Source organism: Lampetra fluviatilis, unplaced genomic scaffold (genome assembly GCF_964198595.1).
Source record: "Lampetra fluviatilis unplaced genomic scaffold, kcLamFluv1.1 SCAFFOLD_526, whole genome shotgun sequence".
In the NCBI taxonomy this organism is placed as follows: domain Eukaryota; kingdom Metazoa; phylum Chordata; class Hyperoartia; order Petromyzontiformes; family Petromyzontidae; genus Lampetra; species Lampetra fluviatilis.
Window position 1 is genome coordinate 232 of NW_027620615.1, and position 27,067 is coordinate 27,298.

The following is a 27,067-nucleotide window of genomic DNA, read 5'->3' on the forward strand; positions in this document are numbered from 1 at the left end:
CGTAGATGGTGACGTTGCCCCGAGTCTGTGGCCGTGGGGCGGTACCGTCGTAGGCCCAGCCCGTCGGCTTGAAGGCCACGACGCGGCCGTAGCGGCCGGGGAACCCGGCGAGGTGACGCGCCAGGCCCTGCCACGGCCACCACAACCACCACAACCACAACAACCACCACAACCACCGTCACAACCACAACAACCGGCACCACCATCACCACCACAACCACCACAACCAGGCTCGTCACCGCCACCACCATCACCACCACCCTCACCACCACCCTCACCACCACCCTCACCACCCTCACCACCCTCACCACCACCACCACCACGATCACCATCTCATACCACCACCGCCACCGCCACGTGCCCGCCCTCTCTAGGTCTCCCACATGGCCATCGTGAGCCCCCTGAGAGAGAGAGAGACACCCAGACCCAGGGCTTGAACCCTGACCCCAGGGTCTCAGTGTTTCCCACACGGCCATCGTGAACCCCCTGAGAGAGAGACCCAGACCCAGGGCTTGAACCCTGACCCCAGGGTCTCAGTGTCTCCCACACGGCCATCGTGAACCCCCTGAGAGAGAGACCCAGACCCAGGGCTTGAATCTTGACCCCAGGGTCTCAGTGTCTCCCACACGACCATCGTGAACCCCCTGAGAGAGAGACCCAGACCCAGGGCTTGAACCCTGACCCCAGGGTCTCAGTGTCTCCCACACGACCATTGTGAACCCCCTGAGAGAGAGAGAGACACTCAGACCCAAGGCTTGAACCCTGACCCCAGGGTCTCAGTGTCTCCGACACGGCCATCGTGAACCCCCTGAGAGAGAGAGAGACACCCAGACCCAGGGCTTGAACCCTGACCCCAGGGTCTCAGTGTCTCCCACATGGCCATCGCGAACCCCCTGAGAGAGACACTCAGACCCAGGGCTTGAACCCTGACCCCAGGGTCTCAGTGTCTCCCACACGGCTACCGTGAACCCCCTCAAAGAGAGAGACCCAGACCCAGGGCTTGAACCCTGACCCCAGGGTTTCAGTGTCTCCCACACGGTCATCGTGAACCCCCTGAGAGAGAGAGAGACACCCAGACCCAGGGCTTGAACCCTGACCCCAGGGTCTCAGTGTCTCCGACACGGCCTTCGTGAACCCCCTGAGAGAGACATCCAGACCCAGGGCTTGAACCCTGACCCCAGGGTCTCAGTGTCTCCGACACGGCCATCGTGAACCCCCTGAGAGAGAGAGAGACACCCAGACCCAGGGCTTGAACCCTGACCCCAGGGTCTCAGTGTCTCCGACACGGCCTTCGTGAACCCCCTGAGAGAGACATCCAGACCCAGGGCTTGAACCCTGACCCCAGGGTCTCAGCGTCTCCCACACGGCTTCTCCACCTGCAGGGTGAGGCGTGCCATGGGCAGCATGTGGAGCTGCGTGGAGGCCCAGCTAGTGGTGAGACGCTGCGCTCCCAGCGGCTCCAGGTCGAGGCAGCGGAGGATCCTCAACTTGTCGGGCGTCACGGCGACCTTGCAGTCCAGCACCTCGGCCACGGCTACTCACACACACACGCAGACACACACACACACAGACACAGACAGACACACACACACACAGACACACACACACACAGATACACACACACACAGACACACACACACACAGACACACACACACACAGACACACACACACACAGACACACACACACACAGACACAGACAGATACACACACAGACACAGACACACACACACACACAGACAGACACACACACACACAGACACACACACAGACACAGACACACACACACAGACACAGACAGATACACACACAGACACACACACAGACACACACAGACACACACACAGACACACACACACACAGACACACACACACACAGACACAGACAGATACACACACAGACACACACACACACACAGACACACACACACACACAGACACACACACAGACACAGACATACAGATACACACACACACACACAGACACACACACACAGACACAGACAGATACACACACAGACACACACACACACAGACACACACACAGACACAGACATACAGATACACACACACACACACAGACACAGACAGATACACACACATACACACACACACACACAGACACACACACACACACAGACACACACACAGACACACACACACACAGACACACACACACACACAGATACACACACACAGATACACACACACACACACAGACACACACACGCAAAGATACACACACACACAGACACACACACACAAACACACACAAACACACACACACAGATACACACACAGACACACACACACACACACAGACACACACACACACACAGACACACACACGCAAAGATACACACACACACAGACACACACACACAAACACACACAAACACACACACACAGATACACACACAGACACACACACAGATACACACACAGACACACACACACACAGACACACACAAACACACACAGACACACACACAGACACACACACAGATACACACACAGACACACACACACAAATACACACACAGATACACACACACAGATGTACACACACACACACACACGCACAGACACATACACACAGATACACACGCAGATACACACACAGACAAACACACACAGACACACACACACAGACACACACACACAAACAAACACACACAGACACACATACACAGACACAAACACTCACACAGACACAGACACACAAACACAGACACACAGACACTCACAGACACACAGACACACAGACACACAGACACTCACACACACAGACACACATACACACACACACAGACACAAACACTCACACAGACACAGACACACAAACACACACACAGACACTCACACACAGACACAGACACACAGACACTCACACAGACACACACACACAGACACAGACACACACAGACACACACACAGAGTGCTAGCGCTGTTTCGATTTGAAGCTTCTTTCGTGACTGCAGCAGGGATTCATCTTCTTGGTTCTTTCGGTAAAGTCGTCACGTAGAAGGGAAGTAATAAAATAATAATAATAAAACATAATAAAATACAATTCTCACGACGTTTCGGCTACAACGCAAGCAGCCGTCCTCAGGTGAAGAACAGGTCTGTCGGAAAAACAGCGTCTGAATGAACAGGTCTGTCGGAAAGACAGCGTCTGAATGAACAGGTCTGTCGGAAAGACAGCGTCTGAATGAACAGGTCTGTCGGAAAGACAGCGTCTGAATGAACAGGTCTGTCGGAAAGACAGCGTCTGAATGAACAGGTCTGTCGGAAAGACAGCGTCTGAATGAACAGGTCTGTCGGAAAGACAGCGTCTGAATGAACAGGTCTGTCGGAAAGACAGCGTCTGAATGAACAGGTCTGTCGGAAAGACAGCGTCTGAATGAGCAGGTCTGTCGAAAAGACAGCGTCTGAATTAACAGGTTTTTCAGAAAAACAGCGTCTGAATGAGCAGGTCTGTCGAAAAGACAGCGTCTGAATGAACAGGTTTTTCAGAAAGACAGCGTCTGAATGAACAGGTCTGTCGGAAAGACAGCGTCTGAAAGAACAGGTCTGTCGGAAAGACAGCGTCTGAATGAACAGGTCTGTCGGAAAGACAGCGTCTGAATGTACAGGCCTGTCGGAAAGACAGCGTCTGAAAGAACAGGTCTGTCGGAAAGACAGCGTCTGAATGAACAGGTCTGTCGGAAAGACAGCGTCTGAATGTACAGGTTTTTCAGAAAGACAGCGTCTGAATGAACAGGCCTGTCGGAAAGACAGCGTCTGAATGAACAGGTCTGTCGGAAAGACAGCGTCTGAATGAACAGGCCTGTCGGAAAGACAGCGTCTGAATGAACAGGTCTGTCAGAAAGACAGCGTCTGAATGAACATGTCTGTCGGAAAGACAGCGTCTGAATGAACATGTCTGTCGGAAAGACAGCGTCTGAATGAACAGGTCTGTCGGAAAGACAGCGTCTGAATGAACAGGTCTGTCGGAAAGACAGCGTCTGAATGAACAGGTCTGTCGGAAAGACAGCGTCTGAATGAACAGGCCTGTCGGAAAGACAGCGTCTGAATGTACAGGCCTGTCGGAAAGACAGCGTCTGAAAGAACAGGCCTGTCGGAAAGACAGCGTCTGAAAGAACAGGCCTGTCGGAAAGACAGCGTCTGAATAAACAGGTCTGTCGGAAAGACAGCGTCTGAATGAACAGGCCTGTCGGAAAGACAACGTCTGAAAGAACAGGCCTGTCGGAAAGACAGCGTCTGAATGAACAGGTCTGTCGGAAAGACAGCGTCTGAATGAACAGGCCTGTCGGAAAGACAGCGTCTGAAAGAACAGGTCTGTCGGAAAGACAGCGTCTGAATGAACAGGTCTGTCGGAAAGACAGCGTCTGAATGAACAGGTCTGTCGGAAAGACAGCGTCTGAATGAACAGGTCTGTCGGAAAGACAGCGTCTGAATGAACAGGTCTGTCGGAAAGACAGCGTCTGAATGAACAGGTCTGTCGGAAAGACAGCGTCTGAATGAACAGGTCTGTCGGAAAGACAGCGTCTGAATGAACAGGTCTGTCGGAAAGACAGCGTCTGAATGAACAGGCCTGTCGGAAAGACAGCGTCTGAATGTACAGGCCTGTCGGAAAGACAGCGTCTGAATGAACAGGTCTGTCGGAAAGACAGCGTCTGAATGAACAGGCCTGTCGGAAAGACAGCGTCTGAATGAACAGGTCTGTCGGAAAGACAGCGTCTGAATGAACAGGCCTGTCGGAAAGACAGCGTCTGAATGTACAGGTCTGTCGGAAAGACAGCGTCTGAATGAACAGGTCTGTCGGAAAGACAGCGTCTGAATGAACAGGCCTGTCAAAAAGACAGCGTCTGAATGAACAGGTCTGTCGGAAAGACAGCGTCTGAATGAACAGGCCTGTCGGAAAGACAGCGTCTGAATGTACAGGCCTGTCGGAAAGACAGCGTCTGAATGTACAGGCCTGTCGGAAAGACAGCGTCTGAATGTACAGGCCTGTCGGAAAGACAGCGTCTGAATGAGCAGGCCTGTCAAAAAGACAGCGTCTGAATGAGCAGGCCTGTCAAAAAGACAGCGTCTGAATGAACAGGTCTGTCAAAAAGACAGCGTCTGAATGAGCAGGCCTGTCAAAAAGACAGCGTCTGAATGAACAGGTCTGTCGGAAAGACAGCGTCTGAATGAACAGGCCTGTCGGAAAGACAGCGTCTGAATGTACAGGCCTGTCGGAAAGACAGCGTCTGAATGAGCAGGCCTGTCGGAAAGACAGCGTCTGAATGAACAGGTCTGTCGGAAAGACAGCGTCTGAATGAACAGGTCTGTCGGAAAGACAGCGTCTGAATGAACAGGTCTGTCAAAAAGACAGCGTCTGAAAGAACAGGCCTGTCGGAAAGACAGCGTCTGAATGAACAGGTCTGTCAAAAAGACAGCGTCTGAAAGAACAGGCCTGTCGGAAAGACAGCGTCTGAATGAACAGGTCTGTCGGAAAGACAGCGTCTGAACGAACAGGTCTGTCGGAAAGACAGCGTCTGAACGAACAGGTCTGTCGGAAAGACAGCGTCTGAAAGAACAGGTCTGTCGAAAAGACAGCGTCTGAATGAACAGGTCTGTCGGAAAGACAGCGTCTGAATGAACAGGCCTGTCGGAAAGACAGCGTCTGAATGAACATGTCTGTCGGAAAGACAGCGTCTGAAAGAACAGGTCTGTCGGAAAGACAGCGTCTGAATGAACAGGTCTGTCGGAAAGACAGCGTCTGAATGTACAGGCCTGTCGGAAAGACAGCGTCTGAATGAACAGGTCTGTCGGAAAGACAGCGTCTGAATGAACAGGTCTGTCGGAAAGACAGCGTCTGAACGAACAGGTCTGTCGGAAAGACAGCGTCTGAAAGAACAGGTCTGTCGGAAAGACAGCGTCTGAATGAACAGGCCTGTCGGAAAGACAGCGTCTGAATGAACATGTCTGTCGGAAAGACAGCGTCTGAAAGAACAGGTCTGTCGGAAAGACAGCGTCTGAACGAACAGGTCTGTCGGAAAGACAGCGTCTGAATGAACAGGTCTGTCGGAAAGACAGCGTCTGAATGAACAGGTCTGTCGGAAAGACAGCGTCTGAATGTACAGGCCTGTCGGAAAGACAGCGTCTGAATGAACAGGTCTGTCGGAAAGACAGCGTCTGAATGAACAGGTCTGTCGGAAAGACAGCGTCTGAACGAACAGGTCTGTCGGAAAGACAGCGTCTGAAAGAACAGGTCTGTCGGAAAGACAGCGTCTGAATGAACAGGCCTGTCGGAAAGACAGCGTCTGAATGAACATGTCTGTCGGAAAGACAGCGTCTGAAAGAACAGGTCTGTCGGAAAGACAGCGTCTGAATGAACAGGTCTGTCGGAAAGACAGCGTCTGAATGTACAGGCCTGTCGGAAAGACAGCGTCTGAATGAACAGGTCTGTCGGAAAGACAGCGTCTGAATGAACAGGTCTGTCGGAAAGACAGCGTCTGAACGAACAGGTCTGTCGGAAAGACAGCGTCTGAAAGAACAGGTCTGTCGGAAAGACAGCGTCTGAATGAACAGGCCTGTCGGAAAGACAGCGTCTGAATGAACATGTCTGTCGGAAAGACAGCGTCTGAAAGAACAGGTCTGTCGGAAAGACAGCGTCTGAATGAACAGGTCTGTCGGAAAGACAGCGTCTGAATGAACAGGTCTGTCGGAAAGACAGCGTCTGAATGTACAGGCCTGTCGGAAAGACAGCGTCTGAATGAACAGGTCTGTCAGAAAGACAGCGTCTGAATGAACAGGTCTGTCGGAAAGACAGCGTCTGAATGAACAGGTCTGTCGGAAAAACAGCGTCTGAATGTACAGGTCTGTCGGAAAGACAGCGTCTGAATGAACAGGTTTTTCAGAAAAACAGCGTCTGAATGAACAGGTCTGTCGGAAAGACAGCGTCTGAATGAACAGGTCTGTCGGAAAGACAGCGTCTGAATGTACAGGTCTGTCGGAAAGACAGCGTCTGAATGTACAGGTCTGTCGGAAAGACAGCGTCTGAATGAACAGGTCTGTCGGAAAGACAGCGTCTGAATGAACAGGTCTGTCGGAAAGACAGCGTCTGAATGTACAGGTTTTTCAGAAAAACAGCGTCTGAATGAACAGGTCTGTCGGAAAGACAGCGTCTGAATGAGCAGGTCTGTCGGAAAGACAGCGCCTGAATGAACAGGTCTGTCGGAAAGACAGCGCCTGAATGAACATGTCTGTCGAAAAGACAGCGTCTGAATGAACATGTCTGTCGGAAAGACAGCGTCTGAATGAACAGGCCTGTCGGAAAGACAGCGTCTGAATGTACAGGTTTTTCAGAAAGACAGCGTCTGAATGAACAGGTCTGTCGGAAAGACAGCGTCTGAATGAACAGGCCTGTCAAAAAGACAGCGTCTGAATGAACAGGTCTGTCGGAAAGACAGCGTCTGAATGAACAGGCCTGTCGGAAAGACAGCGTCTGAATGTACAGGCCTGTCGGAAAGACAGCGTCTGAATGTACAGGCCTGTCGGAAAGACAGCGTCTGAATGTACAGGCCTGTCGGAAAGACAGCGTCTGAATGAGCAGGCCTGTCAAAAAGACAGCGTCTGAATGAGCAGGCCTGTCAAAAAGACAGCGTCTGAATGAACAGGTCTGTCAAAAAGACAGCGTCTGAATGAGCAGGCCTGTCGGAAAGACAGCGTCTGAATGAACAGGCCTGTCGGAAAGACAGCGTCTGAATGAACAGGCCTGTCGGAAAGACAGCGTCTGAATGAACAGGTCTGTCAAAAAGACAGCGTCTGAAAGAACAGGCCTGTCGGAAAGACAGCGTCTGAATGTACAGGCCTGTCGGAAAGACAGCGTCTGAATGTACAGGCCTGTCGGAAAGACAGCGTCTGAATGTACAGGCCTGTCGGAAAGACAGCGTCTGAATGAGCAGGCCTGTCGGAAAGACAGCGTCTGAATGAACAGGTCTGTCGGAAAGACAGCGTCTGAATGAACAGGTCTGTCGGAAAGACAGCGTCTGAATGAACAGGTCTGTCAAAAAGACAGCGTCTGAAAGAACAGGCCTGTCGGAAAGACAGCGTCTGAATGAACAGGTCTGTCAAAAAGACAGCGTCTGAAAGAACAGGCCTGTCGGAAAGACAGCGTCTGAATGAACAGGTCTGTCGGAAAGACAGCGTCTGAACGAACAGGTCTGTCGGAAAGACAGCGTCTGAACGAACAGGTCTGTCGGAAAGACAGCGTCTGAAAGAACAGGTCTGTCGAAAAGACAGCGTCTGAATGAACAGGTCTGTCGGAAAGACAGCGTCTGAATGAACAGGCCTGTCGGAAAGACAGCGTCTGAATGAACATGTCTGTCGGAAAGACAGCGTCTGAAAGAACAGGTCTGTCGGAAAGACAGCGTCTGAATGAACAGGTCTGTCGGAAAGACAGCGTCTGAATGTACAGGCCTGTCGGAAAGACAGCGTCTGAATGAACAGGTCTGTCGGAAAGACAGCGTCTGAATGAACAGGTCTGTCGGAAAGACAGCGTCTGAACGAACAGGTCTGTCGGAAAGACAGCGTCTGAAAGAACAGGTCTGTCGGAAAGACAGCGTCTGAATGAACAGGCCTGTCGGAAAGACAGCGTCTGAATGAACATGTCTGTCGGAAAGACAGCGTCTGAAAGAACAGGTCTGTCGGAAAGACAGCGTCTGAACGAACAGGTCTGTCGGAAAGACAGCGTCTGAATGAACAGGTCTGTCGGAAAGACAGCGTCTGAATGAACAGGTCTGTCGGAAAGACAGCATCTGAATGTACAGGCCTGTCGGAAAGACAGCGTCTGAATGAACAGGTCTGTCGGAAAGACAGCGTCTGAATGAACAGGTCTGTCGGAAAGACAGCGTCTGAACGAACAGGTCTGTCGGAAAGACAGCGTCTGAAAGAACAGGTCTGTCGGAAAGACAGCGTCTGAATGAACAGGCCTGTCGGAAAGACAGCGTCTGAATGAACATGTCTGTCGGAAAGACAGCGTCTGAAAGAACAGGTCTGTCGGAAAGACAGCGTCTGAATGAACAGGTCTGTCGGAAAGACAGCGTCTGAATGTACAGGCCTGTCGGAAAGACAGCGTCTGAATGAACAGGTCTGTCGGAAAGACAGCGTCTGAATGAACAGGTCTGTCGGAAAGACAGCGTCTGAACGAACAGGTCTGTCGGAAAGACAGCGTCTGAAAGAACAGGTCTGTCGGAAAGACAGCGTCTGAATGAACAGGCCTGTCGGAAAGACAGCGTCTGAATGAACATGTCTGTCGGAAAGACAGCGTCTGAAAGAACAGGTCTGTCGGAAAGACAGCGTCTGAATGAACAGGTCTGTCGGAAAGACAGCGTCTGAATGAACAGGTCTGTCGGAAAGACAGCGTCTGAATGTACAGGCCTGTCGGAAAGACAGCGTCTGAATGAACAGGTCTGTCAGAAAGACAGCGTCTGAATGAACAGGTCTGTCGGAAAGACAGCGTCTGAATGAACAGGTCTGTCGGAAAAACAGCGTCTGAATGTACAGGTCTGTCGGAAAGACAGCGTCTGAATGAACAGGTTTTTCAGAAAAACAGCGTCTGAATGAACAGGTCTGTCGGAAAGACAGCGTCTGAATGAACAGGTCTGTCGGAAAGACAGCGTCTGAATGTACAGGTCTGTCGGAAAGACAGCGTCTGAATGTACAGGTCTGTCGGAAAGACAGCGTCTGAATGAACAGGTCTGTCGGAAAGACAGCGTCTGAATGAACAGGTCTGTCGGAAAGACAGCGTCTGAATGTACAGGTTTTTCAGAAAAACAGCGTCTGAATGAACAGGTCTGTCGGAAAGACAGCGTCTGAATGAGCAGGTCTGTCGGAAAGACAGCGCCTGAATGAACAGGTCTGTCGGAAAGACAGCGCCTGAATGAACATGTCTGTCGAAAAGACAGCGTCTGAATGAACATGTCTGTCGGAAAGACAGCGTCTGAATGAACAGGCCTGTCGGAAAGACAGCGTCTGAATGTACAGGTTTTTCAGAAAAACAGCGTCTGAATGAACAGGTCTGTCGGAAAGACAGCGCCTGAATGAGACCCGTTCTTCACCTGAGGACGGCTGCTTGCGTTGTGGCCGAAACGTCGTGAGAATTCTATTATTTCATTACGTTTGATTTTCATTCTTTCGCCATCTCCCTTCGACGTGACGACTTTACCGAAGGAACCGAGAAGATGCTGGCGCCGTGTCCGTGCGAGCGTTTCCGCTGAGGCTCACCAATGATGACCTTCTCTTTGCCGACGGTGTAGGAGCCGACCACGAACAAGGTGGACGGGTCACGCGCTTGAGCCTGGGCAGCCAGCAGCGCCACCGCCTCCACCGCCTCCTCCTGAGAGGGGAAGTTAAACTCGGGGCTGCAGTACCTGGGGGTGCGGGAGGGGGGGGGAGAGACGCGGAGGGTGGAAACCTCCAATCTCTAGCGCCGTGACCCCCCCATCTCTAGCGCCGTGACCCCCCCCCCATCTCTAGCGCCGTGACCCCCCCATCTCTAGCGCCGTGACCCCCCCCCCATCTCTAGCGCCGTGACCCCCCCATCTCTAGCGCCGTGACCCCCCCATCTCTAGCGCCGTGACCCCCCCCCCCATCTCTAGCGCCGTGACCCCCATCTCTAGCGCCGTGACCCCCATCTCTAGCGCTGTGACCCCCATCTCTAGCGCTGTGACCCCCCCCCCATCTCTAGCGCCGTGACCCCCATCTCTAGCGCTGTGACCCCCATCTCTAGCGCTGTGACCCCCCCCATCTCTAGCGCCGTGACCCCCATCTCTAGCGCTGTGACCCCCATCTCTAGCGCTGTGACCCCCCCCATCTCTAGCGCCGTGACCCCCATCTCTAGCGCTGTGACCCCCATCTCTAGCGCTGTGACCCCCATCTCTAGCGCTGTGACCCCCCCCATCTCTAGCACCGTGACCCCCATCTCTAGCGCTGTGACCCCCCCCATCTCTAGCGCCGTGACCCCCCCATCTCTAGCGCCGTGACCCCCCCATCTCTAGCGCCGTGACCCCCCCATCTCTAGCGCTGTGACCCCCCCCCCATCTCTAGCGCCGTGACCCCCCCCCATCTCTAGCGCCGTGACCCCCCCATCTCTAGCGCCGTGACCCCCCCCCCATCTCTAGCGCCGTGACCCCCCCCCCATCTCTAGCGCCGTGACCTCCAGATCTCTAGCGCCGTGACCCCCCCATCTCTAGCGCCGTGACCCCCCCCCCATCTCTAGCGCCGTGACCCCCCCCCCATCTCTAGCGCCGTGACCCCCCCATCTCTAGCGCCGTGACCCCCCCATCTCTAGCGCCGTGACCCCCCCCCCATCTCTAGCGCCGTGACCCCCCCATCTCTAGCGCCGTGACCCCCCCATCTCTAGCGCCGTGACCCCCCCCCCATCTCTAGCGCCGTGACCCCCCATCTCTAGCGCCGTGACCCCCCCATCTCTAGCGCCGTGACCCCCCCCCCATCTCTAGCGCCGTGACCCCCCCATCTCTAGCGCCGTGACCCCCCCATCTCTAGCGCCGTGACCCCCCCCCCCATCTCTAGCGCCGTGACCCCCCCATCTCTAGCACCGTGACCCCCATCTCTAGCGCCGTGACCCCCATCTCTAGCGCCGTGACCCCCATCTCTAGCGCCGTGACCCCCATCTCTAGCGCCGTGACCCCCATCTCTAGCGCCGTGACCCCCATCTCTAGCGCCGTGACCCCCATCTCTAGCGCCGTGACCCCCATCTCTAGCGCTGTGACCCCCCCCATCTCTATCACCGTGACCCCCATCTCTAGCACCGTGACCCCCCCATCTCTCGCGCTGTGACCCCCCCATCTCTAGCGCCGTGACCCCCATCTCTAGCGCCGTGACCCCCATCTCTAGCGCCGTGACCCCCATCTCTAGCGCTGTGACCCCCATCTCTAGCGCTGTGACCCCCAATCTCTAGCGCCGTGACCCCCATCTCTAGCGCCGTGACCCCCCCATCTCTAGCGCCGTGACCCCCATCTCTAGCGCCGTGACCCCCATCTCTAGCGCCGTGACCCTCATCTCTAGCATTGTGACCCCCATCTCTACCGCCGTGACCCCCATCTCTAGCATTGTGACCCCCATCTCTAGCGCCGTGACCCCCATCTCTAGCGCCGTGACCCCCATCTCTAGCACTGTGACCCCCATCTCTACCGCCGTGACCCCCATCTCTAGCGCCGTGACCCTAATCTCTAGCGCCGTGACCCCCATCTCTAGCATTGTGACCCCCATCTCTACCGCCGTGACCCCCATCTCTAGCGCCGTGACCCCCATCTCTAGCGCCGTGACCCCCATCTCTAGCGTTGTGAACCCCATCTCTAGCGCCGTGACCCCCATCTCTAGCGTTGTGAACCCCATCTCTAGCGCCGTGACCCCCATCTCTAGCATTGTGACCCCCATCTCTAGCGCCGTGACCCCCATCTCTAGCATTGTGACCCCCATCTCTAACACCGTGACCCCTATCTCTAGCATTGTGACCCCCATCTCTAGCGCCGTGACCCCCATCTCTAGCGCCATGACCCCCATCTCTAGCGCCGTGACCCCCATCTCTAGCGCCGTGACCCCCATCTCTACCGCCGTGACCCCCATCTCTACCGCCGTGACCCCCATCTCTAGCGCCGTGACCCCCCCATCTCTAGCGCCGTGACCCCCATCTCTACCGCCGTGACCCCCATCTCTAGCGCCGTGACCCCCCCATCTCTAGCGCCGTGACCCCCATCTCTACCGCCGTGACCCCCGTCTCTAGCGCCGTGACCCCCCATCTCTAGCGCTGTGACCCCCATCTCTAGCGCCGTGACCCCCCATCTCTAGCGCTGTGACCCCCATCTCTACCGCCGTGACCCCCATCTCTAGCGCCGTGACCCCCCCATCTCTAGCGCCGTGACCCCCATCTCTACCGCCGTGACCCCCATCTCTAGCGCCGTGACCCCCCCGTCTCTAGCGCCGTGACCCCCCATCTCTACCGCCGTGACCCCCGTCTCTAGCGCCGTGACCCCCCATCTCTAGCGCTGTGACCCCCATCTCTACCGCCGTGACCCCCATCTCTAGCGCCGTGACCCCCCCATCTCTAGCGCCGTGACCCCCATCTCTACCGCCGTGACCCCCGTCTCTAGCGCCGTGACCCCCCATCTCTAGCGCCGTGACCCCCATCTCTAGCGCCGTGACCCCTATCTCTAGCATTGTGACCCCCATCTCTAGCGCCGTGACCCCCATCTCTAGCATTGTGACCCCCATCTCTAACACCGTGACCCCCATCTCTAGCATTGTGACCCCCATCTCTAGCGCCGTGACCCCCATCTCTAGCGCCGTGACCCCCATCTCTAGCACTGTGACCCCCATCTCTAGCACTGTGACCCCCATCTCTAGCACCGTGACCCCCATCTCTAGCGCCGTGACCCCCATCTCTAGCGTTGTGAACCCCATCTCTAATACCGTGACCCCCATCTCTAGCGCCGTGACCCCCATCTCTACCGCCGTGACCCCCATCTCTAGCGCCGTGACCCCCATCTCTAGCGCCGTGACCCCCATCTCTAGCGCCGTGACCCCCATCTCTAGCGTTGTGAACCCCATCTCTAGCGCCGTGACCCCCATCTCTAGCGCCGTGACCCCCATCTCTAGCGCCGTGACCCCCATCTCTAGCGCCGTGACCCCCATCTCTAGCGTTGTGAACCCCATCTCTAGCGCCGTGACCCCCATCTCTAGCATTGTGACCCCCATCTCTAGCGCCGTGACCCCCATCTCTAGCGTTGTGAACCCCATCTCTAGCGCCGTGACCCCCATCTCTAGCACCGTGACCCCCATCTCTAGCGCCGTGACCCCCATCTCTAGCGCCGTGACCCCCATCTCTAACACCGTGACCCCCATCTCTAGCGCCGTGACCCCCATCTCTAGCGCCGTGACCCCCCCATCTCTAGCGCCGTGACCCCCATCTCTAGCGCCGTGACCCCCATCTCTAGCGCCGTGACCCCCATCTCTAGCGCCGTGACCCCCATCTCTAGCGCCGTGACCCCCATCTCTAGCGCCGTGACCCCCATCTCTAGCGCCGTGACCCCCATCTCTAGCGTTGTGAACCCCATCTCTAGCGCCGTGACCCCCATCTCTAGCGTTGTGAACCCCATCTCTAGCACTGTGACCCCCATCTCTAGCGCCGTGACCCCCCCATCTCTAGCGCTGTGACCCCCATCTCTAGCGCTGTGACCCCCATCTCTAGCGCCGTGACCCCCCCATCTCTAGCGCTGTGAACCCCATCTCTAGCGCTGTGACCCCCATCTCTAGCGCTGTGACCCCCATCTCTAGCGCCGTGACCCCCCCATCTCTAGCGCCGTGACCCCCCCATCTCTAGCGCCGTGACCCCCATCTCTAGCGCCGTGACCCACGTGTTGTCCAGGAAGAGAGTGTGAATCCGAGGTCCTTCCCGCAGCGGCTGCAGCTCCGCCATCGCGTCCGTGGCACGGAAGTCTCCCGTGTGGAGAAAGCGGCGGCCATCGCGACGTTCTACAAGCAGCATGGCGGCACCGGGGCAGCTGGTGGGGGTGGGGGGCACGGGGGGGGGGGGGCATCGTGAACCCCACTCAGTCACTCAGTCATCCACTCAGTCACTCACTCATTCACTCACTCGTTCACTCACACATTCACTCATCCACCTACTCACTCACCCACCCACTCACCCACCCAATCACTCACCCACCCACTCACCCACCCACCCACTCACCCACCCACTCACCCACCCACCCACCCACCCACTCACCCACTCACCCACCCACCCACTCACCCACCCACCCACTCACCCACCCACCCACCCACCCATTCACCCACCCACCCACTCGCCCACCCACTCGCCCACTCACTCACCCACCCACCCACCCACCCACTCACCCACCCACTCACCCACCCACTCACCCACCCACTCACGCACCCACTCACCCACCCACTCACCCACTCACCCACCCACCCACTCACCCACTCACCCATTGACCCACTCACTCACCCACCCACTCACCCACTCACCCACCCACCCACTCACCCACCCACCCACCCACCCACTCACTCACTCACTCACCCACTCACTCACTCACTCACTCACCCACCCACCCACTCACTCACTCACCCACTCACCCACTCCCTCACCCACCCACCCACTCACTCACTCACCCACTCACTCACCCACCCACTCACTCACCCACCCACCCACTCACTCACCCACTCACCCACTCACCCACTCACTCACCCACTCACCCACTCACTCACTCACTCACCCACCCACCCACTCACTCACTCACTCACCCACCCACCCACCCACCCACCCACTCACCCACTCACTCACTCTGCCACCCACTCACCCACCCACCCACCCACTCACCCACCCACCCACTCACTCACTCACCCACCCACCCACTCACTCACTCAAACACTCACCCACTCACTCACCCACCCACCCACTCACTCACTCACCCACCCACCCACTCACTCACTCACCCACCCACCCACCCACTCACCCACTCACTCACTCACTCTGCCACCCACTCACCCACCCACTCACCCACCCACCCACTCACTCACTCACCCACCCACCCACCCACTCACTCACTCAAACACTCACCCACTCACTCACCCACCCACCCACCCACTCACTCACTCACTCACCCACCCACTCACCCACCCACTCACTCACTCACTCTGCCACCCACTCACCCACCCACCCACTCACCCACCCACCCACCCACCCACCCACTCACCCACTCACCCACCCACCCACCCACTCACCCACCCACCCACTCACTCACTCACCCACCCACTCACTCACTCAAACACTCACCCACTCACTCACCCACCCACCCACTCACTCACCCACCCACTCACCCACCCACCCACCCACCCACCCACCCACTCACCCACTCACTCACTCACTCACTCTGCCACCCACTCATCCACCCACCCACCCACTCACCCACCCACCCACTCACTCACCCACCCACCCACCCACCCACTCACTCACTCAAACACTCACCCACTCACTCACCCACCCACCCACTCACTCACTCACCCACCCACCCACCCACCCACCCACTCACCCACTCTCTCACTCACTCTGCCACCCACTCACCCACCCACCCACCCACCCACCCACCCACTCACCCACCCACCCACCCACTCACTCACCCACCCACCCACCCACCCACCCACCCACTCACTCACTCACTCAAACACTCACCCACTCACTCACCCACCCACTCACCCACCCACCCACCCACCCACTCACTCACTCACCCACCCACCCACCCACTCCCTCACCCACCCACCCACCCACTCACCCACCCACCCACCCACCCACTCACTGGTTGGCGTCTAGCAGTGTGAGGGTGACGTCCCCCACGCTGGTCGCTACGTCCATGGGGAGAACTCGCAGCAGAGACGGAGACACGGAGAGACGTAGCGCCACGAGGCGAGCCGTCACCTGTCGCGGGGGGGGGGGGGGTCACGGGGGGGTCACGGGGGGGTCACGGGGAGGTCACGGGGTGGGGGTCAGGGGGGGTTATGGGGGGGAGTGTGGTGAGTGTGGTGGTGGTGAGCGTGGTGGTGGTGAGTGTGGTGGTGGTGAGCGTGGTGGTGGTGAGCGTGGTGGTGGTGAGTGTGGTGGTGGTGAGTGTGGTGGTGGTGAGTGTGGTGGTGAGTGTGGTGGTGGTGAGTGTGGTGGTGGTGAGTGTGGTGGTGGTGAGCGTGGTGGTGGTGAGTGTGGTGGTGGTGAGCGTGGTGGTGGTGAGTGTGGTGGTGAGTGTGGTGGTGGTGAGTGTGGTGGTGGTGAGTGTGGTGGTGAGTGTGGTGGTGGTGAGCGTGGTGGTGGTGAGTGTGGTGGTGGTGAGCGTGGTGGTGGTGAGTGTGGTGGTGGTGAGTGTGGTGGTGGTGAGTGTGGTGGTGGTGAGTGTGGTGGTGAGTGTGGTGGTGGTGAGTGTGGTGGTGGTGAGTGTGGTGGTGGTGAGTGTGGTGGTGAGTGTGGTGGTGGTGAGTGTGGTGGTGGTGAGTGTGGTGGTGGTGAGTGTGGTGGTGGTGAGTGTGGTGGTGAGTGTGGTGGTGGTGAGTGTGGTGGTGAGTGTGGTGGTGGTGAGTGTGGTGGTGGTGAGTGTGGTGGTGGTGAGTGTGGTGGTGGTGAGTGTGGTGGTGGTGAGTGTGGTGGTGGTGAGTGTGGTGGTGAGTGTGGTGGTGGTGAGTGTGGTGGTGGTGAGTGTGGTGGTGGTGAGTGTGGTGGTGGTGAGTGTGGTGGTGGTGAGTGTGGTGGTGGTGAGTGTGGTGGTGAGTGTGGTGGTGGTGAGTGTGGTGAGTGTGGTGGTGGTGAGTGTGGTGGTGGTGAGTGTGGTGGTGGTGAGCGTGGTGGTGAGTGTGGTGGTGGTGAGTGTGGTGGTGGTGAGTGTGGTGGTGAGTGTGGTGGTGGTGAGTGTGGTGGTGGTGAGTGTGGTGGTGAGTGTGGTGGTGGTGAGTGTGGTGGTGGTGAGTGTGGTGGTGGTGAGTGTGGTGGTGGTGAGTGTGGTGGTGAGTGTGGTGGTGCTGAGTGTGGTGGTGAGTGTGGTGGTGGTGAGTGTGGTGGTGGTGAGTGTGGTGGTGAGTGTGGTGGTGGTGAGTGTGGTGGTGGTGAGTGTGGTGGTGGTGAGTGTGGTGGTGAGTGTGGTGGTGGTGAGTGTGGTGGTGAGTGTGGTGGTGGTGAGTGTGGTGGTGGTGAGTGTGGTGGTGAGTGTGGTGGTGGTGAGTGTGGTGGTGGTGAGTGTGGTGGTGAGTGTGGTGGTGGTGAGTGTGGTGGTGGTGAGTGTGGTGGTGGTGAGCGTGGTGGTGGTGAACGTGGTGGTGGTGAGTGTGGTGGTGGTGAGTGTGGTGGTGGTGGTGAGTGTGGTGGTGAGTGGTGGTGGTGAGTGTGGTGGTGGTGAGTGTGGTGGTGGTGAGTGTGGTGGTGAGTGTGGTGGTGGTGAGTGTGGTGGTGAGTGTGGTGGTGAGTGGTGGTGGTGAGTGTGGTGGTGGTGAGTGTGGTGGTGAGTGTGGTGGTGGTGAGTGTGGTGGTGAGTGTGGTGGTGGTGAGTGTGGTGGTGAGTGTGGTGGTGGTGAGTGTGGTGGTGAGGGTGAGTGTGGTGGTGGTGAGCGTGGCAAGTGTGGTGGTGAGTGTGGTGGTGAGCGTGGTGGTGGTGGTGAGTGTGGTGGTGGTGAGCGTGGCAAGTGTGGTGGTGAGTGTGGTGGTGAGTGTGGTGGTGGTGAGTGTGGTGGTGGTGAGCGTGGTGGTGGTAGTGGTGGTGAGTGTGGTGGTGATGGTGGTGGTGAGTGTGGTGAGTGTGGTGGTGGTGAGTGTGGTGGTGGTGAGCGTGGTGGTGAGTGTGGTGGTGGTGAGTGTGGTGGTGAGTGTGGTGGTGGTGAGCGTGGCAAGTGTGGTGGTGAGTGTGGTGGTGAGCGTGGTGGTGGTGGTGAGTGTGGTGGTGGTGAGCGTGGCAAGTGTGGTGGTGAGTGTGGTGGTGAGGGTGAGTGTGGTGGTGGTGGTGAGTGTGGTGGTGAGTGTGGTGGTGAGTGTGGTGGTGGTGAGCGTGGTGGTGAGTGTGGTGGTGGTGAGCGTGGCAAGTGTGGTGGTGAGTGTGGTGGTGAGTGTGGTGGTGGTGAGTGTGGTGGTGGTGAGTGTGGTGAGTGTGGTGGTGGTGAGTGTGGTGGTGAGTGTGGTGGTGGTGAGTGTGGTGGTGAGTGTGGTGGTGGTGAGTGTGGTGGTGGTGAGTGTGGTGGTGGTGAGTGTGGTGGTGAGTGTGGTGGTGGTGAGTGTGGTGGTGGTGAGTGTGGTGGTGGTGAGCGTGGTGGTGAGTGTGGTGGTGGTGAGTGTGGTGGTGAGTGTGGTGGTGGTGAGTGTGGTGGTGAGTGTGGTGGTGGTGAGTGTGGTGGTGAGTGTGGTGGTGGTGAGTGTGGTGGTGGTGAGTGTGGTGGTGAGTGTGGTGGTGGTGAGTGTGGTGGTGGTGGTGAGTGTGGTGGTGGTGGTGAGTGTGGTGGTGGTGAGTGTGGTGAGTGTGGTGGTGGTGAGTGTGGTGGTGGTGGTGAGTGTGGTGGTGGTGGTGAGTGTGGTGGTGGTGGTGAGTGTGGTGGTGAGTGTGGTGGTGAGTGTGGTGGTGGTGAGTGTGGTGGTGGTGAGTGTGGTGGTGGTGAGTGTGGTGGTGGTGAGTGTGGTGGTGGTGGTGAGTGTGGTGGTGGTGAGTGTGGTGAGTGTGGTGGTGGTGAGTGTGGTAGTGGTGAGTGTGGTGGTGAGTGTGGTGGTGAGCGTGTTAGTGGTGAGTGTGGTAGTGGTGAGTGTGGTGGTGAGTGTGGTGAGTGTGGTGGTGGTGGTGAGTGTAGTGGTGAGTGCGGTGAGTGTGGTGGTGGTGAGTGTGGTGAGTGTGGTAGTGGTGAGTGTGGTGGTGAGTGTGGTGAGTGTGGTAGTGGTGAGTGTGGTGGTGAGTGTGGTGAGTGTGGTGGTGGTGAGCGTGGTGAGTGTGGTAGTGGTGAGTGTGGTGGTGAGCGTGGTGAGTGTAGTGGTGAGCGTGGTGAGTGTGGTGGTGGTGAGTGTGGTGGTGAGTGCGGTGAGTGTGGTGGTGGTGAGTGTGGTGAGTGTGGTAGTGGTGAGTGTGGTGGTGAGTGTGGTGAGTGTGGTGGTGGTGAGCGTGGTGAGTGTGGTGGTGAGCGTGGTGAGTGTGGTGGTGAGCGTGGTGAGTGTGGTGGTGAGTGTGGTGAGTGTGGTGAGTGTGGTAGTGGTGAGTGTTAGTGGTGAGTGTGGTGAGCGTGGTGAGTGTGGTGGTGAGTGTGGTGAGTGTGGTGAGTGTGGTGGTGAGCGTGGTGAGTGTGGTGGTGAGTGTGGTGAGCATGTTAGTGGTGAGTGTGGTGAGTGTGGTGGTGAGTGTGGTGAGTGTGGTGGTGAGTGTGGTGAGTGTGGTGGTGAGTGTGGTGAGTGTGGTGGTGAGTGTGGTGAGTGTGGTGAGTGTGGTGGTGAGTGTGGTGAGTGTGGTGAGCGTGTTAGTGGTGAGTGTGGTGGTGAGCGTGGTGAGTGTGGTGGTGAGTGTGGTGAGTGTGGTGAGCGTGTTAGTGGTGAGTGTGGTGGTGAGTGTGGTGAATGTGGTGGTGAGTGTGGTAGTGGTGAGTGTGGTGAGCGTGGTGGTGAGCGTGGTGAGTGTGGTAGTGGTGGTGGTGGTGAGTGTGGTGGTGAGTCTGGTGAGTGTGGTGGTGGTGGTGGTGAGCGTGGTGGTGGTGAGTGTGGTAGTGGTGGTGAGTGTGGTAGTGAGTGTGGTGGTGAGTGTGGTGGTGAGTGTGGTGAGTGTGGTGGTGAGTGTGGTGGTGGTGAGTGTGGTGGTGGTGGTGAGTGTGGTGGTGGTGGTGGTGAGCGTGGTGGTGGTGAGTGTGGTGGTGAGCGTGGTGGTGAGTGTGGTAGTGGTGGTGAGTGTGGTGGTGAGTGTGGTGGTGAGTGTGGTGGTGGTGAGTGTGGTGGTGGTGGTGAGTGTGGTGGTGAGTGTAGTGGTGAGTGTGGTGGTGGTGAGTGTGGTAGTGGTGGTGAGTGTGGTGGTGAGTGTAGTGGTGAGTGTGGTGGTGGTGGTGAGTGTGGTAGTGGTGGTGAGTGTGGTGGTGAGTGTAGTGGTGAGTGTGGTGGTGGTGAGTGTGGTGGTGGTGGTGAGTGTGGTGGTGGTGAGTGTGGTGGTGAGTGTAGTGGTGAGTGTGGTGGTGGTGAGTGTGGTAGTGGTGGTGAGTGTGGTGGTGAGTGTAGTGGTGAGTGTGGTGGTGAGTGTGGTGGTGGTGAGTGTGGTGGTAGTGAGTGTGGTGGTGGTGAGTGTGGTGGTGAGCGTGGTGAGTGTGGTAGTGAGTGTGGTGGTGGTGAGTGTGGTGGTGAGCGTGGTGAGTGTGGTAGTGAGTGTGGTGGTGGTGAGTGTGGTGGTGAGTGTGGTGAGTGTGGTGGTTAGTGTGGTAGTGAGTGTGGTGGTGGTGAGTGTGGTGGTGAGTGTGGTGAGTGTGGTGGTGGTGGTGAGCGTGGTGGTGAGTGTGGTGAGTGTGGTAGTGAGTGTGGTGGTGGTGAGTGTGGTGGTGAGTGTGGTGGTGAGTGTGGTGAGTGTGGTGGTGAGCGCCTCACCTGGTTGCAGTACACGTGTTGAGTGAAGGAGCGACTGAGTCCGTGGTAGTGGTCCGAGTGAAAGTGGCTCAGGAAGTAAACACTGCAGCCCTCCACCGCCCCGTAGCTGAACGCGTCAACAGTGATGCCCGTACCTGCGGTGGCACGGTGAGTGACTTAGTGAGTGAGTGAGTGGGTGAGTGAGTGAGTGAGTGGGTGAGTGAGTGACTGAGTGAGTGAGTGACTGAGTGACTGAGTGAGTGAGCCCTCCACCGCCCCGTAGCTGAATGCGTCAACAGTGATGCCCGTACCTGCGGTAGCACGGTGAGTGACTTAGTGAGTGACTTAGTGAGTGAGTGACTGAGTGAGTGAGTGACTGAGTGAGTGACTGAGTGAGTGAGTGACTGAGTGACTGAGTGAGTGAGCCCTCCACCGCCCCGTAGCTGAACGCGTCAACAGTGATGCCCGTACCTGCGGTGGCACGGTGAGTGACTTAGTGAGTGACTTAGTGAGTGACTGAGTGAGTGAGTGACTGAGTGAGTGACTGAGTGAGTGAGTGACTGAGTGACTGAGTGAGTGAGCCCTCCACCGCCCCGTAGCTGAACGCGTCAACAGTGATGCCCGTACCTGCGGTGGCACGGTGAGTGACTTAGTGAGTGACTTAGTGAGTGAGTGACTGAGTGAGTGAGTGACTGAGTGAGTGAGTGACTGAGTGAGTGACTGAGTGAGTGAGTGACTGAGTGACTGAGTGAGTGAGCCCTCCACCGCCCCGTAGCTGAACGCGTCAACAGTGATGCCCGTACCTGCGGTGGCACGGTGAGTGACTTAGTGAGTGACTTAGTGAGTGAGTGACTGAGTGAGTGAGTGACTGAGTGAGTGACTGAGTGAGTGAGTGACTGAGTGACTGAGTGAGTGAGCCCTCCACCGCCCCGTAGCTGAACGCGTCAACAGTGATGCCCGTACCTGCGGTGGCACGGTGAGTGACTTAGTGAGTGACTTAGTGAGTGAGTGACTGAGTGAGTGAGTGACTGAGTGAGTGACTGAGTGAGTGAGTGACTGAGTGACTGAGTGAGTGAGCCCTCCACCGCCCCGTAGCTGAACGCGTCAACAGTGATGCCCGTACCTGCGGTGGCACGGTGAGTGACTTAGTGAGTGACTTAGTGAGTGAGTGACTGAGTGAGTGAGTGACTGAGTGAGTGAGTGACTGAGTGAGTGACTGAGTGAGTGAGTGACTGAGTGACTGAGTGAGTGAGCCCTCCACCGCCCCGTAGCTGAACGCGTCAACAGTGATGCCCGTACCTGCGGTGGCACGGTGAGTGACTTAGTGAGTGACTTAGTGAGTGAGTGACTGAGTGAGTGAGTGACTGAGTGAGTGAGTGACTGAGTGAGTGACTGAGTGAGTGAGTGACTGAGTGACTGAGTGAGTGAGCCCTCCACCGCCCCGTAGCTGAACGCGTCAACAGTGATGCCCGTACCTGCGGTGGCACGGTGAGTGACTTAGTGAGTGACTTAGTGAGTGAGTGACTGAGTGAGTGAGTGACTGAGTGAGTGAGTGACTGAGTGAGTGACTGAGTGAGTGAGTGACTGAGTGACTGAGTGAGTGAGCCCTCCACCGCCCCGTAGCTGAACGCGTCAACAGTGATGCCCGTACCTGCGGTGGCACGGTGAGTGACTTAGTGAGTGACTTAGTGAGTGAGTGAGTGACTGAGTGAGTGAGTGACTGAGTGACTGAGTGAGTGAGCCCTCCACCGCCCCGTAGCTGAATGCGTCAACAGTGATGCCCGTACCTGCGGTGGCACGGTGAGTGACTTAGTGAGTGACTTAGTGAGTGAGTGAGTGACTGAGTGAGTGAGTGACTGAGTGACTGAGTGAGTGAGCCCTCCACCGCCCCGTAGCTGAATGCGTCAACAGTGATGCCCGTACCTGCGGTGGCACGGTGAGTGACTTAGTGAGTGACTTAGTGAGTGAGTGAGTGAATGACTGAGTGACTAAGTGAGTGAGTGGCACAGTGAGTGACTGAGTGAGTCACTGACTGACTGAGTGACTGAGTGAGTGAGCCCTCCACCGCCCCGTAGCTGAACGCGTCAACAGTGATGCCCGTACCTGCGGTGGCACGGTGAGTGACTTAGTGAGTGAGTGAGTGGGTGAGTGAGTGAGTGGGTGAGTGAGTGACTGAGTGAGTGAGTGACTGAGTGACTGAGTGAGTGAGCCCTCCACCGCCCCGTAGCTGAACGCGTCAACAGTGATGCCCGTACCTGCGGTAGCACGGTGAGTGACTTAGTGAGTGACTTAGTGAGTGAGTGACTGAGTGAGTGAGTGAGTGGGTGAGTGAGTGAGTGAGTGGGTGAGTGAGTGACTGAGTGAGTGAGTGACTGAGTGACTGAGTGAGTGAGCCCTCCACCGCCCCGTAGCTGAACGCGTCAACAGTGATGCCCGTACCTGCGGTGGCACGGTGAGTGACTTAGTGAGTGACTTAGTGAGTGACTTAGTGAGTGAGTGAGTGACTGAGTGACTGAGTGAGTGACTGAGTGAGTGAGTGACTGAGTGACTGAGTGAGTGAGCCCTCCACCGCCCCGTAGCTGAATGCGTCAACAGTGATGCCCGTACCTGCGGTGGCACGGTGAGTGACTTAGTGAGTGACTTAGTGAGTGAGTGAGTGAATGACTGAGTGACTAAGTGAGTGAGTGGCACAGTGAGTGACTGAGTGAGTCACTGACTGACTGAGTGACTGAGTGAGTGAGCCCTCCACCGCCCCGTAGCTGAACGCGTCAACCGTGATGCCCGTACCTGCGGTGGCACGGTGAGTGACTTAGTGAGTGAGTGAGTGGGTGAGTGAGTGAGTGAGTGGGTGAGTGAGTGACTGAGTGAGTGAGTGACTGAGTGACTGAGTGAGTGAGCCCTCCACCGCCCCGTAGCTGAACGCGTCAACAGTGATGCCCGTACCTGCGGTAGCACGGTGAGTGACTTAGTGAGTGACTTAGTGAGTGAGTGACTGAGTGAGTGAGTGAGTGGGTGAGTGAGTGAGTGAGTGGGTGAGTGAGTGACTGAGTGAGTGAGTGACTGAGTGAGTGAGCCCTCCACCGCTCCGTAGCTGAATGCGTCAACAGTGATGCCCGTACCTGCGGTGGCACAGTGAGTGACTTAGTGAGTGACTTAGTGAGTGAGTGAGTGACTGAGTGACTAAGTGAGTGAGTGGCACAGTGAGTGACTGAGTGAGTCACTGACTGACTGAGTGACTGAGTGAGTGAGCCCTCCACCGCCCCGTAGCTGAACGCGTCAACAGTGATGCCCGTACCTGCGGTGGCACGGTGAGTGACTTAGTGAGTGACTTAGTGAGTGAGTGAGTGAGTGACTGAGTGAGTGAGTGACTGAGTGACTGAGTGAGTGAGCCCTCCACCGCCCCGTAGCTGAATGCGTCAACCGTGACACCCGTACCTGTGGTAGCACGGTGAGTGACTTAGTGAGTGACTTAGTGAGTGAGTGAGTGAGTGAGTGACTGAGTGACTAAGTGAGTGAGTGGCACAGTGAGTGACTGAGTGAGTGAGTGATTGAGTGAGTGACTGAGTGAGTCACTGACTGACTGAGTGTCTGAGTGAGTGACTGAGTGAGTGACTGAGTGAGTGACTGACTGAGTGAGTGAGTGAATGGCACCGTAGCTGAACGCGTCAACAGTGACGCCCGTACCTGTGGTGGCACGGTGAGTGACTGAGTGAGTGACTGAGTGACTGAGTGACTGAGTGACTGTCTGAGTGACTGAGTGACTGTCTGAGTGACTGACTGACTGGCTGAGTGAGTGAGTGACTGACTGAGTGACTGACTGAGTGACTGAGTGAGTAACTGAGTGACTGAGTGAGTGACTAAGTGACTGAGTGACTGACTGATTGAGTCACTGAGTGACTGACTGAGTGACTGACTGAGTGACTGAGTGACTGACTGAGTGACTGTGTGAGTAACTGATTGAGTGACTAAGTGAGTGACTGAGTGACTGAATGACTGACTGACTGACTGACTAAGTGACTGACTGACTGACTGAGTGAGTGTCAAGGCTACCGGGGATACGCTTGTAGCGGGGACATTTGCGAGACTCCGAGTTCGACTCCCGTTCAGAGCCCCCCCCCCCCAGCCACTGGCCCCCCCTCCCCCACCGCCAGCCCCCACCCCTCCCGCCAGAGCCCCTCCCCCTCCCGGCGGCCCCTGGGGGAACAAGGAAGACCAAGCCGGCCCACGCATGGCACTCAACACTACTACACATACACACAGAGAGATACAGTCACACACACACACACAGTTACACACACGCACAGTTACACACACACGCACAGATACACACACAGATACAGATACAGACACACACACACAGATACACACACACACAGTCACACACACACACACAGATACAGACACACACACACAGTCACACACACACACAGATACAGACACACAGTCACACACACACACAGATACAGACACACACACACAGATACACACACACACAGTCACACACACACACACAGATACAGACACACACACACACAGTCACACACACACACAGATACAGACACACACACACACAGATACACACACACAGTCACACACACACAGATACACACACACACACAGATACACACACACACAGTCACACATACACACAGTCACACACACAGTCACACATACACAGATACACACACAGTTACACACACACACAGTCACACACACAGTCACACAGTTACACACACACACAGTCACACACACACAGTCACACACACACACACAGTCACACACACAGTCATACACACACACACAGTCACACATACACAGTTACACACACACAGTCACACACAGACACACACACACACAGTAACACACACACAGTCACACAACAACAACAACAACCGCCATTCGCCACTAAGTGGCGGTGACGTCACCACGACGCTTGTGCCAGGCCATGTGCACCTTGAGGCCACGTGAAGTGTCGAACGCCCGCTGGCAGGAGGTCACGGGGCAGACCCAGCAGGTGCCACGGGTCGACTGCTGTGCCAGGCTAGGTGCATGAGGAGGAGGTCACGTGACAGACCCAGCAGGTGCCACGGGTCGACTGACCGAGATGACCGAGATGACTGGCTGATGCACCACCTGTGCCCCCTACTGTGCCAACTTGCTGTGCTTTAGCCACCCGGCGCTCCGCTCGTTGTTGTGAGCGTCGCTCCTCCGCCCTCCGTTGTTGTTGGAGGGCGACTGCCTCCAACTGCCCAGTAGCAGCGTCCTTCACGAGCCTCCTCCACTGAGGCCGACCTTGACACCGCTGGTACCAGTCATCGGCAAGTCCACTCAGCTCCACGTCCTCCTGTACCACATCACTCCATCTCTTCTCTAGCCCGTGCCTCCTGTACCACATCACTCCATCTCTCCTCTAGCCCGTGCCTCCTGTACCACATCACTCCATCTCTTCTCTAGCCCGTGCCTCCTGTACCACTTCACTCCATCTCTTCTCTAGCCCGTGCCGCGCCCGTTTAGCCCCCTCGATCCGGCCGAACAAAAGCTGTTTAGGCATGCGGTGGCTGGGCATGCGGGCTACATGCCCAGCCAACGCAGCCTTGCCTGCCGGAGGAGCTCACCGATGGGACTTTGTCCAGATCTTTCGAGGATTTGTGAGCTCCTCACACAATCCAGCCTGGTTTAACCCAGGATTGATCGTTGGCAGGCCAGCCTGAATGACTCCTGGCCATGTAGTTTTACCCGGGCCTGCTCACCATCACGACCGCCCTTTCCTGAAACCGCATTGGGGCTCCGCAATCCTCTCCTCAGCGTGCCTGGCAAGGCGATGTTGAATAATCATTTCCAGGACCTTTCCCGGCACACCGCGGAGTGAGATGCCCCTGTAGTTGTTACAGTCTGTGCGGTCCCCCTTCTTAAAGAGGGGGACCACCAGGGCATCCTTCCA

At 56.8% G+C, this 27,067-nt stretch overlaps 2 protein-coding genes across 2 annotated transcripts in view; both read right to left on the reverse strand.

Moving 5' to 3' along the window:
• Window positions 1-25,255, reverse strand: LOC144954149 (DNA cross-link repair 1A protein-like; the record flags this gene model as incomplete). The annotated part of the gene is made up of 7 exons (XM_078884715.1): window positions 25,177-25,255; window positions 21,148-21,281; window positions 16,385-16,503; window positions 14,426-14,572; window positions 10,275-10,420; window positions 1,377-1,534; window positions 1-127 (listed from the first exon to the last, which is right to left on the reverse strand). Coding segments are annotated over exons 3-7 (634 nt in total), but the record flags the coding sequence as incomplete, so codon positions are not given.
• LOC144954148 (uncharacterized) overlaps window positions 24,375-27,067 on the reverse strand; it is a 5,533-nt gene continuing 2,840 nt past the window's right edge. Inside the window, exon 2 of the mRNA XM_078884714.1 lies at window positions 24,375-24,421. The gene's annotated coding sequence lies outside the window, so the exon portion shown is untranslated. The remainder of the gene's footprint in view (window positions 24,422-27,067) is intronic.